The sequence below is a fragment of the Rissa tridactyla genome, chromosome 1 (genome assembly GCF_028500815.1).
Source record: "Rissa tridactyla isolate bRisTri1 chromosome 1, bRisTri1.patW.cur.20221130, whole genome shotgun sequence".
NCBI classification, from domain to species: domain Eukaryota; kingdom Metazoa; phylum Chordata; class Aves; order Charadriiformes; family Laridae; genus Rissa; species Rissa tridactyla.
Genome location: NC_071466.1, coordinates 195,372,378 through 195,387,565, shown reverse-complemented (window position 1 = coordinate 195,387,565; position 15,188 = coordinate 195,372,378). Strand labels below are relative to the sequence as shown.

At 43.9% G+C, this 15,188-nt stretch overlaps 1 protein-coding gene across 1 annotated transcript; it reads left to right on the top strand.

The window, feature by feature from the left end:
- Positions 1-261: 261 nt before the first annotated feature.
- Positions 262-14,987, top strand: GPR37 (G protein-coupled receptor 37). Its single transcript, XM_054218550.1, has 2 exons — positions 262-945; positions 12,564-14,987. Exons 1-2 carry the CDS (start codon positions 262-264, stop codon positions 13,380-13,382), a joined length of 1,503 nt encoding a protein of 500 aa, XP_054074525.1. The 3' UTR covers positions 13,383-14,987.
- Positions 14,988-15,188: the final 201 nt, after the last annotated feature.

The window sequence follows — 15,188 nt, the reverse complement described above, 5'->3', positions numbered from 1 at the left end:
CAACTTTGCGGGTCTGCCCCGGGAGGCGGCGAGAAGAGCCTCCCCGCCGCCCCCTCCCCAGCGCCGGCCGCTTCCCGCGGCGGACCCCGGCGGCGGCAGCGGGAGCCGCGCTCCGGCGGCAGCGGCGTGGCGGCTGCCCCCGCCCCGGCCAGGCGGGCCGTCCCCGGGAGCCGGGCGGGCATGTCTCCCGCTCCCAGCCCCGCCGAGCGGGGCGGCCGCCGCCTCTGAAGGGGAGCGGGCCGGCCCCGCCGCCTCCCGGCCATGCGGCCCCTCCGCGCTCCCCTCGCCCTGCTCTGCCAGGTGCTGGGCGCCTGGGCTGCCTGCGCCCCGGCCCCCGCCGCGGCCAACGGGCTACCGGCGCCCCCGCAGCGCGCCCGCTCGCCGCCAGCCCCGACGCCCTTCGTCCCGGCTTCCCCCGGCCGCGGAGCCCTCCTCCGCGGAGCCCACGCCGCGCCCGGCGGAGCGGCGGGGCCGGGCGGCGGCTGCGCGCCCCGCGGGGCGGCGGGGGCCGGGCGGCGGCGGGCGCGGAGCAGCGAGCGCGGAGCCGGCGCGGCGGGGAGGGGGGCGGCGGGCGGCCCCCGCTGGCTGCCCCTGAACGGCTCGGGGGGCGCGGAGGGCAGCGCCGGGGGCCGCGGGAACGCCACCGGGCGCCGCGCCCGCCTCCGCAACCCCTTCTACCCGCTGACCGAGGAGTCGTACGGCGCCTACGCCGTCATGTGCCTCTCCGTGGTGATCTTCGGCATCGGCATCATGGGCAACATGGCAGTGATGTGCATCGTCTGCCACAACTACTACATGCGGAGCATCTCCAACTCCCTGCTGGCCAACCTGGCCTTCTGGGACTTCCTCATCGTCTTCTTCTGCCTGCCGCTGGTCATCTTCCAGGAGCTCACCAAGAAGTGGCTCCTCGAAGACTTCTCCTGCAAAATCGTCCCGTACATCGAGGTAATGGCGGTGGGTGGGGATGCGCCGGCCCGGGGCGGCCCGGCCGCCCGAGAGGACGTGGCCCCCCGAGCAGCCCTCCCCGTCCTTTCTCCGCTTGGCTGCGGGCGGGGACGGCCCGGGGACATCCCGCTGCGGCGCGGTCTGTGTTTCCCGGTGGCTCCTGGGGCGGAGCGGGGCCCCGTCCCGGCCCCGCAGTGACAGGAGGAGGTTGTGGCCGCATCGGGTCCAGCAGCATCGGGGGTTCCGCAGCCTCTGACCGAGCGCAGCCGGCTCTTCCTGCCACTCGTGCGAGTTCTGCCAAACTTTCCTTGCTCCTTGTGATCCCGAAAGGCGGTGAATCCCCTCCAAATTACATTTCAAGTTTCTTTTGGTTTATGTTTGTTTTTTGTTTTTGTTTTTTGTTTTTGTTTTCCTAAAGTGAAGTGATTCAGGAAAGTGGAAGGAGGGGGGGGACTGGGGATAGGCTGTGAGAAGGTGATTATTAAAAAAAGGACCATCAATGTGATTTATGTGCTCTTAATTTATACTTCAGCGTTCAAATCTCACACTTATTTATTTGGCTTATCTTTATTTTATTTTATTTTATTTTAAATGGCCACAGCTCCATTTAAATCGCAGCTTCTTGGCGGTTGTTCAGAGGCTCTGTCAAAGAAGCTCTCAGCCAGCTGGCCGGAGTCCTGCCGGCAGCGTTCAGGTTGTCCGCTTTATTTATTTACTGGAACTGAACAGTGAGGCTTGGTGCTAGGGTGGCAGCCCGTAATTCTGGCTGCCTCCACTGTGTTCCCAAAACCTGATGTTCAACATTATTCTGTAACTGAAAGCTGAGGAAATAACTGTTGATTCTCTTGTTCTGAGAATGAGATATTAGGGGGACAAAAAAAACCCCACTCCAAAACCCAAAAAACAGCCCCCCCCCCAAAACCCAAACCCAACTTTTTATTATTACACAAAATATCACTTTCAACAGCACATTAGTATACAGTAATACATAATTAACTGTCAACCGATATTTTTAAGTGTTTAGAAAGATGTTTGATGTGTATTGCCACTAAATTGCCATTGCTTCTTTCCTGTGTGATATACTTCATTACTGGTGGCATTGGACAAAGGGTGGAGCTGTGCTACGCTTAGATGAATTCCAGGCCAGTAGTATACCACTACGTTTGAAAAACTCAGAGTACAACTTAATCTATTTGCGTTTAAGAAGACATGAAGGAGTAAATATGTATTTCTTGAGAAACTGATGGTACTAGGAGCTTTTAAAATACCTGAATTGGGTTATGGGGCTACTATGTTAACCAGTAAAATAAGTAAGTAGTACTGGTTCAGCTAAAGTGTAACCATTTCAGTTAAAGTAGCTAGTGTAGTTTAAGTGTTTTCAGGACTTTCCTATAGTGACATTTTGCGCTTCCTAGCGTGGTTTTTTTTTTTTGGTGCATCCACATACAAAATAGAAATGAATCTAATTAAAGATCAGTAGCTGAAATGAATTGCATGGCCACGCTGTTCTTCAAAATTAGTTGCTCATGCTGTGCAGCTTTGGGCACTAAAGAGTTTGTCAAACTGAAAGTAGCTTATCTGAAATGTAGTTGCCAAAATTCAAAACTGTAATCCTGAAAAACATTCAGCTGCTGCTTTACTTTATGCTTTAATGACACCTTACTTTTTCACTTTAAAGTTATGCAGATGTCTAGAGTTGAAGTCTTATTCAAGAACTGGCACCAATCCAGTCGTGATGGACCAGTAGCATTGTGCCTGTCTTAGGCTTAATTATTGCTGGGGTCTAAAAGTACAACATTCTCCTTGTCCCTGAAGGAGATGTAATTAATTTATATCTAAGGTACAGACCTAAAAAGATATAGCCTTGGGGTTCTGTGTTGCTCCCAGAACTATATATTTTTCACTCAGTAGTCATTAAATATAATACTCATATGTAAAATTCATCACCCCAGGAGCAGTAAGTAAAAGGCTGGATTTCCCCCTCCTTTGTAAACTGTAGCCATGAGTGATGGATATTGAACCCCGTTAGTGGATTGTGCCTCTCCACAGCTTGTGTTGAGCTTGGCGAGGAGGATGCTGTCCTGGAAATCAAGATTTGACCCCGCTGAGATGGAGGAGGGAGTTAGAGCAAAGTTTTGCCACTTTCCAAGTGTTGTTCAAACCTCAGAGGCGTTACACAGTGGCGCTGACACCACCAGGAGCGATGCAGACGTGGAGCGTGTCATGAAATCTGCCCCGTGAGCAGCTGCTGCTCTGTGCTCTGTCAAGGGCTGTTCACAGCCGTGCGCTCATCTGACGGCTGAATTAACACAGTCGTCTCCCTTGTAACTCACCTGGGCAGGCTCATCCCCTTCTCACACAATGCGAGAGGGATGAAGTCTTCTTAGCTCCTTGAGAGGAAAGCTGTAGACAGCTATGTTCAGGAGAGGTTTCCAGACAGACCTTCATGGAATACAAATAGAAACATCTTCCTGAAGATGGGCAAATTTTAAGCTGTTGTTTGTGTTTTCTGTAAGTTAGCCCAGCATTTTGTTCTTTTAAGTGTGTCTTTCTTCCACGTTCTGCATCTCTTTTTTTTTTTTTTTTTTTTTTTTTTTTTTTTTTTGCATGCCAATTCTCCTTATGTGCTGTTTAGGGAGCTACGTGTCTCACCCAGAGTTGTAGATCCAGAAATATCTCACTTTCAAGCACCACAGACCCTTATTGGACTGAGCCCTCTCATACCAGCTTGTACTTTCATAACTAGGGAAAGGGGGATGTCTGATTATCCAGAGCAAGTGATGCGGGGATCACAGTCTTTTAACAGAACTCAAGCATGCTTTGTATTGCGTTTGAAGGTTTCGAGTGATCCCAGTGAGGAACCTTGAGTTTTCTTAGTTTAACCTCTTGTGGCTAATTGTTTTTTATTTGTGCTGTTTAATGGGTATTGTGCAGAATTTCAACAAAACATCTGTTGCCAGTGATAACACACACGCACACAGTCTGGGGAAATGTTTTATGATATCTTCAAGCACGTTTGTATAGGTAAATGTTGAGCTTCGAGCAGTGGAAGGTCTCCTCAGTATTTAATTTAAAGGGCAGTTTTCCCATACCTAATGAAGATCTGCTGTGACCAAGTACATTAAGCAGTCATTTCAGCCATATGTTGTATCACAGTTTGGTCACTTCTAACTACCTTTTAAAACTATGTCTTGGCTATGCTTGTGCACATGACTGAGGAAGAGACTGACCTCTTCTCATGAGGTCTTTAGGTGATAAGAGTGTAACTGCGAGGGAGCAAAGCTAGAAAGACAGACGATTAATAGAAGTGGATGGAATTATCTCCACCAAGAACTTCACTTGACCCTGATGATGGCACTGTCCTGGAGGAGGAGTTTTGAATGCACTGAGAGGGAATTGAGAAGGGAATTAGAACAACTGGGGCAGCTACTCTGCCTATAAGGGTGTGTGGAGATGCGCTTCTCCTTTGTAGTTTTAATCCTCTACACATAAGTTCTTAAAATTTTGCCACTTTTCTGCAGATAGTTCCGAAGTGTAGCTTTAGGCATGCATGTCTGAAGCGTTTACCTGTACAATGTGTTTATGTTGCCTTCCATAGACTTTTCTGAGTGTTGCTCGGAATCAGGAGATACAGGGTAAATGACAATACAAAGGTAGTAGCTTTGGCTAATTCCTGTTCCACAAGCCCTGAGAATGTGGAACCCTTTTCTTTTTGTTTAAGCGTGTCCAGTCTTTTCAGCAAAAAGACTAGGGGGAAAAAAAAAAAAGGAGTATGAAACAACATAATTCTAGTTCCCCTACTTACAGATTTATGCTAGGCCTTGATAGAAACAAGTGTGGATGTAGACAAAATCAGTAGTTTTACTGTGCTTCTAAATATTTCACAGCTGTTAAATGCAACGGTCCTGTGAAGCAGCATTTTTATTTTTTTTTATTTTAATGCTGGAAGCCTGTAGTGAAGAGGTTAAGTAAGTTGTTTAAGGCTCGGAGCAGCTTGCTCAAGATGACAAATGGGTTGTGTCAACTAGGACTAGAAACTATCTTTTGGGCTTTAAAAGGAAGCTCGCTTGAGTTGCGTGCCTTCTGCTCTTGGAGGTTACACTAGAAGCTTGATGAGTTTGAGGGGGGTTGTTGGAAGTAGGCATCACTTTCTATGCCAGCAGACTGAGAAAAGCTTCTTGTAGTGGAGTAAGGATTTAGAACTGGGGAAGCATCTAGAACAAGGGTCTGCAGAGGCTGATTTACCATCTCGTGTGGTCCAGCACAGAGCAAGAAGCTGCTGAGGCCGGTGACGGTACTGAGCCCTGCGCTCAGTGCTGATTACCGTGAGGCCCTCCACCTTTCTCATACCCGCCACAAAGAAGAGAAAGACAAAGTTTGTGGTGTCCTCATCTGGACCAGATCGTGCATAGGAGACTGGCTTGACCCTGGGGCAGGCTGACAGTGAAAGCCTCTGAAATCTGATGCCCGGTCTCTGCAGGTGCTTTCGGCAATCCGTTTGTGGCATCACTCCTCTGCCTGGCGGGCAACTTCCAGCTCAGGAAAGCTCTCACAATTAGTAATCTTAGTGGAAAGCATAAGGATTGATTTGGCCTGGAATACAAATTACTCTCTTTCCCTGGAGCTGACCCTCCAGGGCAATTTGAGGTGAGGCTTTTCCCCCTTTCTCTCTTTTACTTGGTAGATGCAAGCGAGAGGCACAAAGAAAGTGGCCGTTCTCTGCCTGTTCCAAAGCTGTCAGAAAAGATCCTTATTTTAAGTTTCACTTCAGGGAAGCAAATACATTTTTTTTCATGGGAGTTTATAAAAGCTGTGTGTTATCTGTATTCTCGGTGTCTTTTGTTGTGTGGCATCTTCTTTATGTCTCTTCTTTGACTGTAGTCGGAGCTGGGCTCCTGAAGCTCCCGTAAGTCCTCTGGGTCGTAGGCAAAGCTCCTCAGAGAGGTTTGCAGTTTCAAAGCTTCGTACTGAGAGTTTTCTGGGGCAATGGCTACATGTGTCTTTTACTGAGCAGAATATCTTCATCACTTATCACGCAATAAATAATTCTTTAAAACAGAAGTGTTAATATATCTCTGCCCTTTAGGTATTAGCGGCATGATGATAGTAGCTGCCCTGTTAGCTGTTCTGTCAGTCTTTCCCTCCTCTGCAAGCCCTGTCCTTAGGGGCTTATAAGCTGTCCATAAAAACTTGCTTTTGGCTTAACTTTGCATGTGGCCTTTCAACATGGAAATGAATTTGTGTCAGGCTAGGTTTAAAATTGGGTCAGTAATATTTAAGTTACATATGTGCGGAGAGGAAGAAGGCAGCATCTGCGATCCCAGCACCATTGACTCGGCTCCGAGCACTGGGATGTCATTTCTCCGTATGACAGGATTTTTCCTGCAAAGGAAGAAGAGGCAGATTTTTAGCAGCAGTTCCACGTTGTTAATATTAAGAGTTAGTGCAGGAGTCCCTTGTGTAGCGTGATGAGAATTTGATCCTCAGCAGAGAATGACACTCATTTCTTTACTTAAAAAAAAAAAAAAAGTAAATTTAATTTACTTATGTGGTAGCATGGTAGATTGCAAACAGGAAAATGAACAAAAATTAAATCCCTTTCTGTTTTGTAATTTTTTCCAACCCTCTGGATAAGCATGTGGTGTACTAATGAGTATTTCCAGTGCCCTGACGGTCTGTTTGGGTTTCCCTTCCAACAGAATTCAAGAGCAGCTCTTGGAAGTGGATTCTGACTCTGAACACTATTACTCTTAGGATATACAGAAGGAGAAGAAACACGCAAAGTACATGTGCTCTATGTCTCCCAGATATGAATGTTGATAGTACTACAAAGGAAACAGCCGTATTGTACCCGTTGTTCCACGTGTGTGGGACGTCTCCATGATAGTAGTTTCCAGAATTGCCATCATGTCTTTTAGATAATTAAGGTGATGTAGATTTTCATCCAGGATGCTTACGCTAATTGCTAATGTGAGAGGGGCCCCTGGCCCCCAGTACCCCTTAGCTACTGTATTACTTCTGCTGCACCGCAGTAGTGTTTCGACCGAGTGACCCTTACCTATCTTACAGCATAAAGCCATTAATGTTTAATAGCACTTCATGTAAGAAATATGTGTAGAGATATTATATTTATATATTTTTATTATTTTATAGTAATGACTGTCATTCTTCGTGTTTGTTTGTTTTCTTTGTTTTTGTTTTTTTTTTTTAAATTGAAAGAACAGAAACCAGAATCTAGATAAACTTAATTAAATGATTGTTTTCAATGGCATGACCTTTTATTTTGCGGTATTCCAGTCTTATTATTGGACTCTCTACTGTAAGCGTAGAGTAGCACAAAAAAGGTATTGAAGGTTATGCTAACTTTGTTAATTTATCTTAGGCAAAACTGAAAGTCTGCAAGAGCCACCATGGCATGTTGCATTAACATACTCTGAAGCTATAAAGTTAGATGTGGATATAGAACAGCCATAATAAGATGATAGACTATAATGGCTTGGGGGGAAAAATTAGTTGTTTATATGATAGAACAGCAATGGATATAAAGAGTCTACAGAGTGCCACTGAGAGCTCAGAGATGGCTTGGCTAGTGGTCGTCAACCTTTTCTGTAGTTCAGCTTTCCTATTACAACAGGAAAATGTATTGAATACCCATCCTGCCTTGAAACAAAGGAAGGAAGAGTGCCACGTAGTTTAAGAAACTGTGTTATCAACATAAGATATATTCTATCTTGGAAAAACCAGCTTCAGCTGGTAGAAGCAACCACTTCTCATAACTTTTTTGTTTTATCTTGTTCCATATAAACTCAATCTACACTGTGTCCCCCCGCTCTCCATCAGAAGGCATGCTCGGTGCTTGAGATGATTAATGGTCGGTCTCGTTTCCAGCCTTGAGTTGCTCATGGCTGGTTGGTTCCCATTCTGTTATATTCGCTGTCCTTCGGCTTAAGTAACTTTTGAATCTCAAGATAGACTTATTTGTAGATAGCAGCAATATCAATTCTTGGTCTTCATCTTACTGGATCGAGTGTCCCAACCTCTTTTTTATATTCACTCACGAATTTTGGTCTTCATTGACCGTTTTACCCAAGTGACCTTTTCTGATCTTGTTTCTGGTTTTGTTTTCATTACCTTTATCTAGTCAAGCAGGTGTTAGTGAGACAGAATTTGGAGTCTTTATTTCCACTGATATTGCTGATAGCACTACATCTGCACTGCTTCCCTGGCCAGCCCGAGGCTCTGCTCCTATAGGCCAGGGCCAAGAGCTGTGGGACCACAGCCAGAAGAAGTAGGACAGGCCAGGGAAGGCCTGGGAACATTTTGGTAATTGTTAAAGTTGGTGAAAGGGGAATGGGTACGTTGGAGGGACGGAGAGAAGAACTGGTGCAATTAAGCTGAGCATTTCATGAGTTTACTGTTGTTCTCTGGCCTCAGTTCCCCAAATGAATTTTGTCACAGTTGACTAGCAGCTGGTGAGTTAATGACAAAAGGTTTATGCAGTGTCTCAAAGGAGCATGACTGTGCCCACTAACATCCCTGGCAATGCTTTTAAAGGAGCAACAGTGTTAAGAGACTCTGTTGTAACAATAATGTCTTCTCTAGTGCGTGTATGCTGTAGCTGGTAATTCCTTCAACAGCAGTTCTCTGCCCAAGCGGTGTGGGCACCTCCTCAAAGCAGGGGTTACTTCACCACCTCCTGAAAGCAGATCGGTGGTCATTCATTTAGAAACTTGGGGACTTTTCTGTTACCATCTAGCAAGAGAAAGACGTAAACTGGTGTCATCCTGAATGTCTAGAGACTGAAGGAGACTCTTCATAGGGACCATATGGAAATAAATCAGACGACTAAGTGATGATCAAAAACTACTGAGCCTGACTTGCCCTTGCCTTGCCTCATTTCCTGCCAGGTTGTTGGAATTAAGACTGCAACAGCACATCAGCATAGCAGAAAGTCAGCTGTTACAACAAGAAGAGCATCATTGAACTCCATGCAGCTTTGCACCACTTTAGGATTTGTTAATTTGTCCTTTATCTACTCCCCATCAAATGAATTATCTTTGTTCTGTAGTTATTTCGGGGCAATGTAACAGGCTAAAAAGGAAACTTCTCTGGCTTCTTCCATGTTTTCAGCTTAACCCTAATTACACAGAATCACAGAATGGTTTGGGTTGGAAGGAACCTTAAAGATCATCTAGTTCCCACCCCCGTGCCCCGGGCAGGGACACCTCCCACTAGACCAGGCTGCTCAAAGCCTCATCCAGCCTGGCCTCGAACACTTCCAGGGATGGGGCATTGACAGCTTCCCTGGGAAACCTGTTCCAGTGCCTCACCACCCTTACTGTAAAGAATTTCATCCTGATATCCAATCTAAATCTACCCTCTTTCAGTTTGAGACCATTACCCAGTGTCCAATCATAACAGTCAACACTCCCTGATGAAGAGTCCCTCCCCATCCTTCCTGTAGGGCCCCTTTAGGTACTGGAAGGCTGCTATAAGATCTCCTCAGAGCCTTCCTTCTCCGGGCTGAACAACCCAATTAGTATGACTGGTATGAAGAAACACCCCTAAATTGAAATAGTATGAATGTGCAGAATAGGCGTCCCAGTTCTCACCCACGTGGGTTGTGAGCAGCACCCATTGACTTTGCTGGCTATGACTCATAGTCTGCAATGTGGGGTAAGTAATCAGCCCCTTAAATTGCTGTACTGCCTTTAAGCAAGTCAGCTGGAGTGAATCCCTGCTCATCTGCTTGGGAGTGTTTGTTTGGTTTTTTTGCGAGCTTTTTCCATGGCATTACTAACTCCGTTAATCTGCAGAAAGTAGGAAACCATTGCCTGTTCCAGAGGAACGCTAGGTTTGTTTAGCTTGTTCCATCAGTGAATCCAGGGGAGAGTTTTCAAAGCCGTCTTCCACTGTTCTTAGTTCTTTCCTCTTGCTCTATTTCACTGTCTTAAACCTCCAAGTTATTGGTCAATTAATGTGACAGGAACCCCGTAGGTTATGTTTGTTCATGGTAGACATGTCTTCTTTCATTAGTCCAGCCTTAACAGCTGCAGAGCTTTAATGTCTTAGCCACTGTATAACAGCCTGTTTGCAATGAAATGCCAAAGCAATAAAAGCCTGTGCATTGGGGGCAGAGGGAGAGGCTCATGTCAGAGCTGAGAGGGAAGACGTTAATATACAAAAACTCAGATTTTCTTCTGTTCTGCTGAATTTTTATTCCAATCCCTATTCATTCCTGAGTCTCAGTTATTTCCCTGTCTCCCGTAATCGTAGGGAGCTGAGTCCTGATCCTTTTGTTATTCAGGTTGGATGTTCTGGCTAAAGGTTTTCCTGTCACTCCAAGGAATTTGAAGACTGCACAGACATTTAAATGTTTTGGAAACAAAGTCCCTAGTCTTGAATTTATAAATCTGGCTCTCAGCAGTGATACATGAAAATTATCTTTCATTAGCTAAGTTTATCACTGTTCATTAAGATTTCCCTGTAAGTGTAATTTTTCTTTAATTGTTTTTATTTTTTTGCTGTATTTACCAAGCTTTCTTTGAAACTTGTCGGGCAGTTTAACTTCCTAAATCAATAAGTTTGCCTATTAAAAATGTTTACGGTACTGCTTTGTCATCATTAAATATTCCTACAAGTTAATTAGTAAGAGATTGCATCTTACCCATCTTTTAGGAAGCTGCTTCAAAGAATTCCCCAACTAAGCCAATGCCTGACAGATCTAATCCCAAGTGCCTAATATTTCTCAGTGATATTCAATTTTAGCAATCTGATACGGCCATTAAATATTGAAGGCCAAAATTAATGATACATTTATATAATTGTGCATAATTGTACTGTCTATCTTCGCAGAACTTTTTACAAGAGATACATAATCAGGAATATTTCAAAATTATGGAAATCAGGAAGTGTTTTTTAAAATGTACGGATGTGAAATTTAAATATATCATTGCACATCAAATTTGGGTAAGCAAAAATTAGTGAACTGCCTACTATTACGCCGGATTTTCCAGTTAATTGCACAGACACGGGGTTTATTCATGATAAAAGTAATCATTCTTTAAATTTATTAGGAATTCTATTTAACAGTTTCCTTTCTTTTGCATCAACACATTTTCAGCATCACAGAAGCATGCAAAGCCAAGAAAATAAATGAATTAGAATGCAACAGGGCACCTAATCTTTCTCCAATTTAAGCTAATGGGAGTTCTGCTTTGAATTTGAACTGAAGTTGAATTTATTGGAAATAGGATTAGGCCAAAATGTATATAGTCTTCTTGCAAATTTGTTTTTAGGAAATTTAATTATAAACAGGATAAAATGATAGGAAATTATGTTTTGTGACAGTACAAGACTTCTATTCATGCATAGAATGATGGTTATTAAAGCTAGAGAACATATGCATTGTTCTGTACTTGCTCCTTACAGTGTATAATTGAGAGCTCTGGCTTTAAATCATTTAAACAAAAAAACTTCTGCCATTTCTCCTAGCCTTCAGTACACCCTCCTACAAGATGTTTTCTATGAAATTAAGCCTAGATTTTTTTTTTTCTAAAAACAATGTTGAAGAGAGATTATTAAAGCCTAACTATAATAGTCAAGATAGTTTTTGCACAGGCTCTGAAAGTCCAAAGATTTTAGACTGTCTCTTTGAACTCACAGTACAGGAAGATTTTGCGTGCCTACATCCAGTCAAAACTTCACTTAAGAGCCTAAATACACAAAATCAGTGTGTATTCAGACCCTACTTCATCTGGTAGATGCTTAATCTGCAGGGTTCCGAATTTTTGTAGATATGGAAGGATTTGATGTTATGGTCCCCTGCATGCTTGGTGAACACGTGATGTGAGCATAAGTTGATACCTCTGCTGAAGGAAGACTCTCCCATCTCTTCCCTTTTGACTTAAATTCCAACTCCTGTGGCGGAACTGATCTTTCTGAAAAACACCCCTTAGAAAAATGGGGGGGAGGTAGGGTATTAGATTTGCATATTGGTCAGTTCCCCAATTTTTTTCCACCCAGTGTTGCACAGATGCTTGCATGTGCCTCCAGGAAAGGATGACGCCGAGCTAAAGTAAATATTTGTAGGCAGAAAAGCAGAAGGGCACACTTTCTTGTGATGTATGCTGGATGGTAGTTCAGCAAACACTGAAAGCCAGGTTATGTCTGTGATGTTTCCTTTGATGGTGCTCAGCACCATGATGCTTAATTGTCTCCTACACTGATACCCCTAAATTAGATCTTCCTTTGCCTTTGTCAGTCAAGGGGCTAGATCTGACTGGCGTTTCAGAGTACAATTTGAGCTCTCTTTAGCTATGAAAGAGTATAAGCCTCTTCCAGGGAACAGGTCAATGGTAAAAGCCTTCATCCAATGCATAAGAAATTAATTCCCTCTTTGGCCTGAGCGAGTTCAGGCCTTCATCTTCTGCCTCTAAGAAGATTGCCATCAACAGGGGACCAGGGGACTTTTGAAGGAGGTGAAGTTTTTCCACTCTCCACTGAATAATGGACTGTACCCTTGTAGCTGTCCTTTTTTCATTTTTATTTTTTTTTTAATTTTTTTTTTCCCCAGGCAGCACCTCTATTAACTTGCATCCCCCTCTTCTCCTCCCCAGGTGGCCTCTCTCGGAGTCACCACATTCACGCTCTGCGCCCTCTGCATCGACCGGTTTCGTGCCGCCACCAACGTGCAGATGTACTACGAGATGATCGAAAACTGCACCTCCACGACGGCCAAGCTGGCCGTCATCTGGGTGGGCGCGCTGCTGCTGGCCCTGCCGGAGGTCGTGCTGCGCCAGCTGGCCAAGGAGGACCCCGAATATAGCAGCATCCCACCGGGGGAGCGGTGCGTGGTGAAGATATCCACCGCCCTCCCTGACACCATCTACGTGTTAGCTCTCACTTACGATGGGGCAAGACTCTGGTGGTACTTTGGCTGCTATTTTTGTTTGCCCACCCTTTTCACTATTACCTGCTCCCTGGTAACAGCAAGGAAAATCAGGAGGGCGGAAAAGGCCTGCACAAGGGGGAACAAGCGACAGATTCAGCTGGAAAGTCAGATGAACTGCACAGTGGTGGCTTTGACCATTTTATATGGGTTTTGCATCATTCCCGAAAATATTTGCAACATTGTGACTGCCTATATGTCCACAGGGGTCTCCCGGCAGACTATGGACCTCCTCCATCTCATTAGTCAGTTCCTTTTGTTCTTTAAGTCTTGTGTTACCCCGGTTCTCCTTTTCTGTCTCTGCAAACCTTTCAGCCGGGCCTTTATGGAGTGTTGCTGTTGCTGCTGTGATGAATGCATCCAGAAGTCTTCAACAGTGACGAGTGATGACAATGACAACGAGTACACCACAGAACTGGAGCTCTCCCCTTTCAGTACCATCCGTCGCGAAATGTCCACTTTTGCCTCCGTGGGGACTCACTGTTAATTGACCTTCGGACTTTATTTCCTGTATCTTTTTCTTTTTTCTATTTTCTTGTCTTTTTTTTTTTTTTTTTTTTTTTTACTTTCTACTTTTCTTCTTCAAGCAAAATGCAAGGAAAAAAAAATTGTTATTAAAAACTACTCTGGAAACCAGTCTGCATATTAACAGTCGTGCTTTGGAAAATAATTTGTTTGGTTGTTCAAATGAAAGAAAGAGAGAGAAGGAGAGCCAGCACTCAGTTTTAAATCATTATATTTTGTATGGTGCTAGGATTTTATTGGTTGGGGAGGAGAATACATATCAATCCACTATTATTTAATTCCATAGTTTTTTTTTTTTTGTTTTTTTTTTTTGTTTTTTTTTGTAATCACTGTAAAATGATTATATAGACATTGTGGGTTTTGCAAGATGTTTCATGTAAAAGATGTGGTGGAAAGTATTTGAAGGTAGTTTTAATCCAATTACTGTACACTATTGTGAGAGGACTTGGACTTCAGAAGATTTATAAAGTAGGATTTTAATAAATGAGGTTTTATTATTTAACTTCATTGTCAATCGGCATTTAACAGGGACACCTATAAGTAGTACTAAATTCTTTTAATAAGTAAAAAAAAATGTCTTTGCTTTGCATAAAATAATTTAAATGGCCATATTTAATGTACCATTCGTGTACTTACCCTTGGAGGCTATAATTACAGTGTTTAAGGAAGGTGGTTATAATGGTATTAGATTTACACGAGTGTTTTTTAATGTATATTATGAAGGTTCAATGTGCCTCACTGAAAATTTCCTTCTTAACCTGCAGGTGTGCAAAACCTGAGTTATTTTGTACTTCTTATGAAGAAAGATTTGCTTTCTCACTGAATTTTGTCTTGTGTAGTTTCAAAATCAAATTTCTTTCCAATTTGTTATTGGTTTTACATTGAGATTATGTCCTCAGTCTCTGTATATATAGCTCCTACTGGCTTCAGCAAGAGTCCCATTGCAGAGGAAGGCATTCTTCTGCCAGGGGTTTGCTGACAATAAATGTGAGGGACTGAAACATGTGGAAAGTGAATTCCTTCTTTTTTAAAAGATATAAACACACTTGGACGCTTGGGGCTTGACCCAGAGCCCATTGCAGTCAATGGAAAGATTTCCATCAATTTGAGAGGGTTTTGGATCAGACTGGCATCTCCTATTTATTCTGGGATATGTAACATGAATATTAATCACGGGGGCTCTGCATACCGATTATAAATCATGCTGCTCTCACAAAGACTGCTATTCACCGGCAGCTCGCAGCTCTGAAGCTGTTTTTGAGAACCGCGGTGTGTTTTGCTGATGGCTTCTTGCTGTCCGCAGAGTTATTAAAATGAGGGTATGTCAACACTGCCGGCAACAGTGCCATATAGTAAAACCTAAAGCTGTTAGAAACAAGCCAGGTTGGGGACCGGAAAGTGCCTATCTGTACCAGCAGAGCCTGTTTGCCCCACTTCTTGGCTGAAGTAGGCAGGCTGTTCTTGGCAGGCAAGCTGGCTCGTATTTACACTGGGCAGCGGGCTGAAGTGTAGACACATGCTAAGGAACTGAATTTGTTATAATTAGCTTATATTTTAATACTAATTAAATAAATAATACAATTGCAGTAGTGTGCGCGGAAGTAACATCCCATGCGTTTGTCCTTTGAAATTAACAGTGACCGTAACTGATGTAGTCTGACTTCCCGACAGCTGCCTCTAAATGTGTTAAAGAACTTGCTGTAACTTCTGGAAAGGAGTCTATATTTTTATTTGTAGATTCTGGACTTAATATGTTTAACCTTTGTCT

What these genes read in the sequence shown, in the direction of transcription:
- GPR37 (XM_054218550.1), top strand. Translation starts at nt 262, where the DNA reads ATGCGGCCCCTCCGCGCTCCCCTCGCCCTGCTCTGCCAGGTGCTGGGC. An exon ending in AAATCGTCCCGTACATCGAG is followed by an intron (nt 946 to 12,563) that starts GTAATGGCGGTG and finishes TCTCCTCCCCAG; the next exon opens with GTGGCCTCTCTCGGAGTCAC.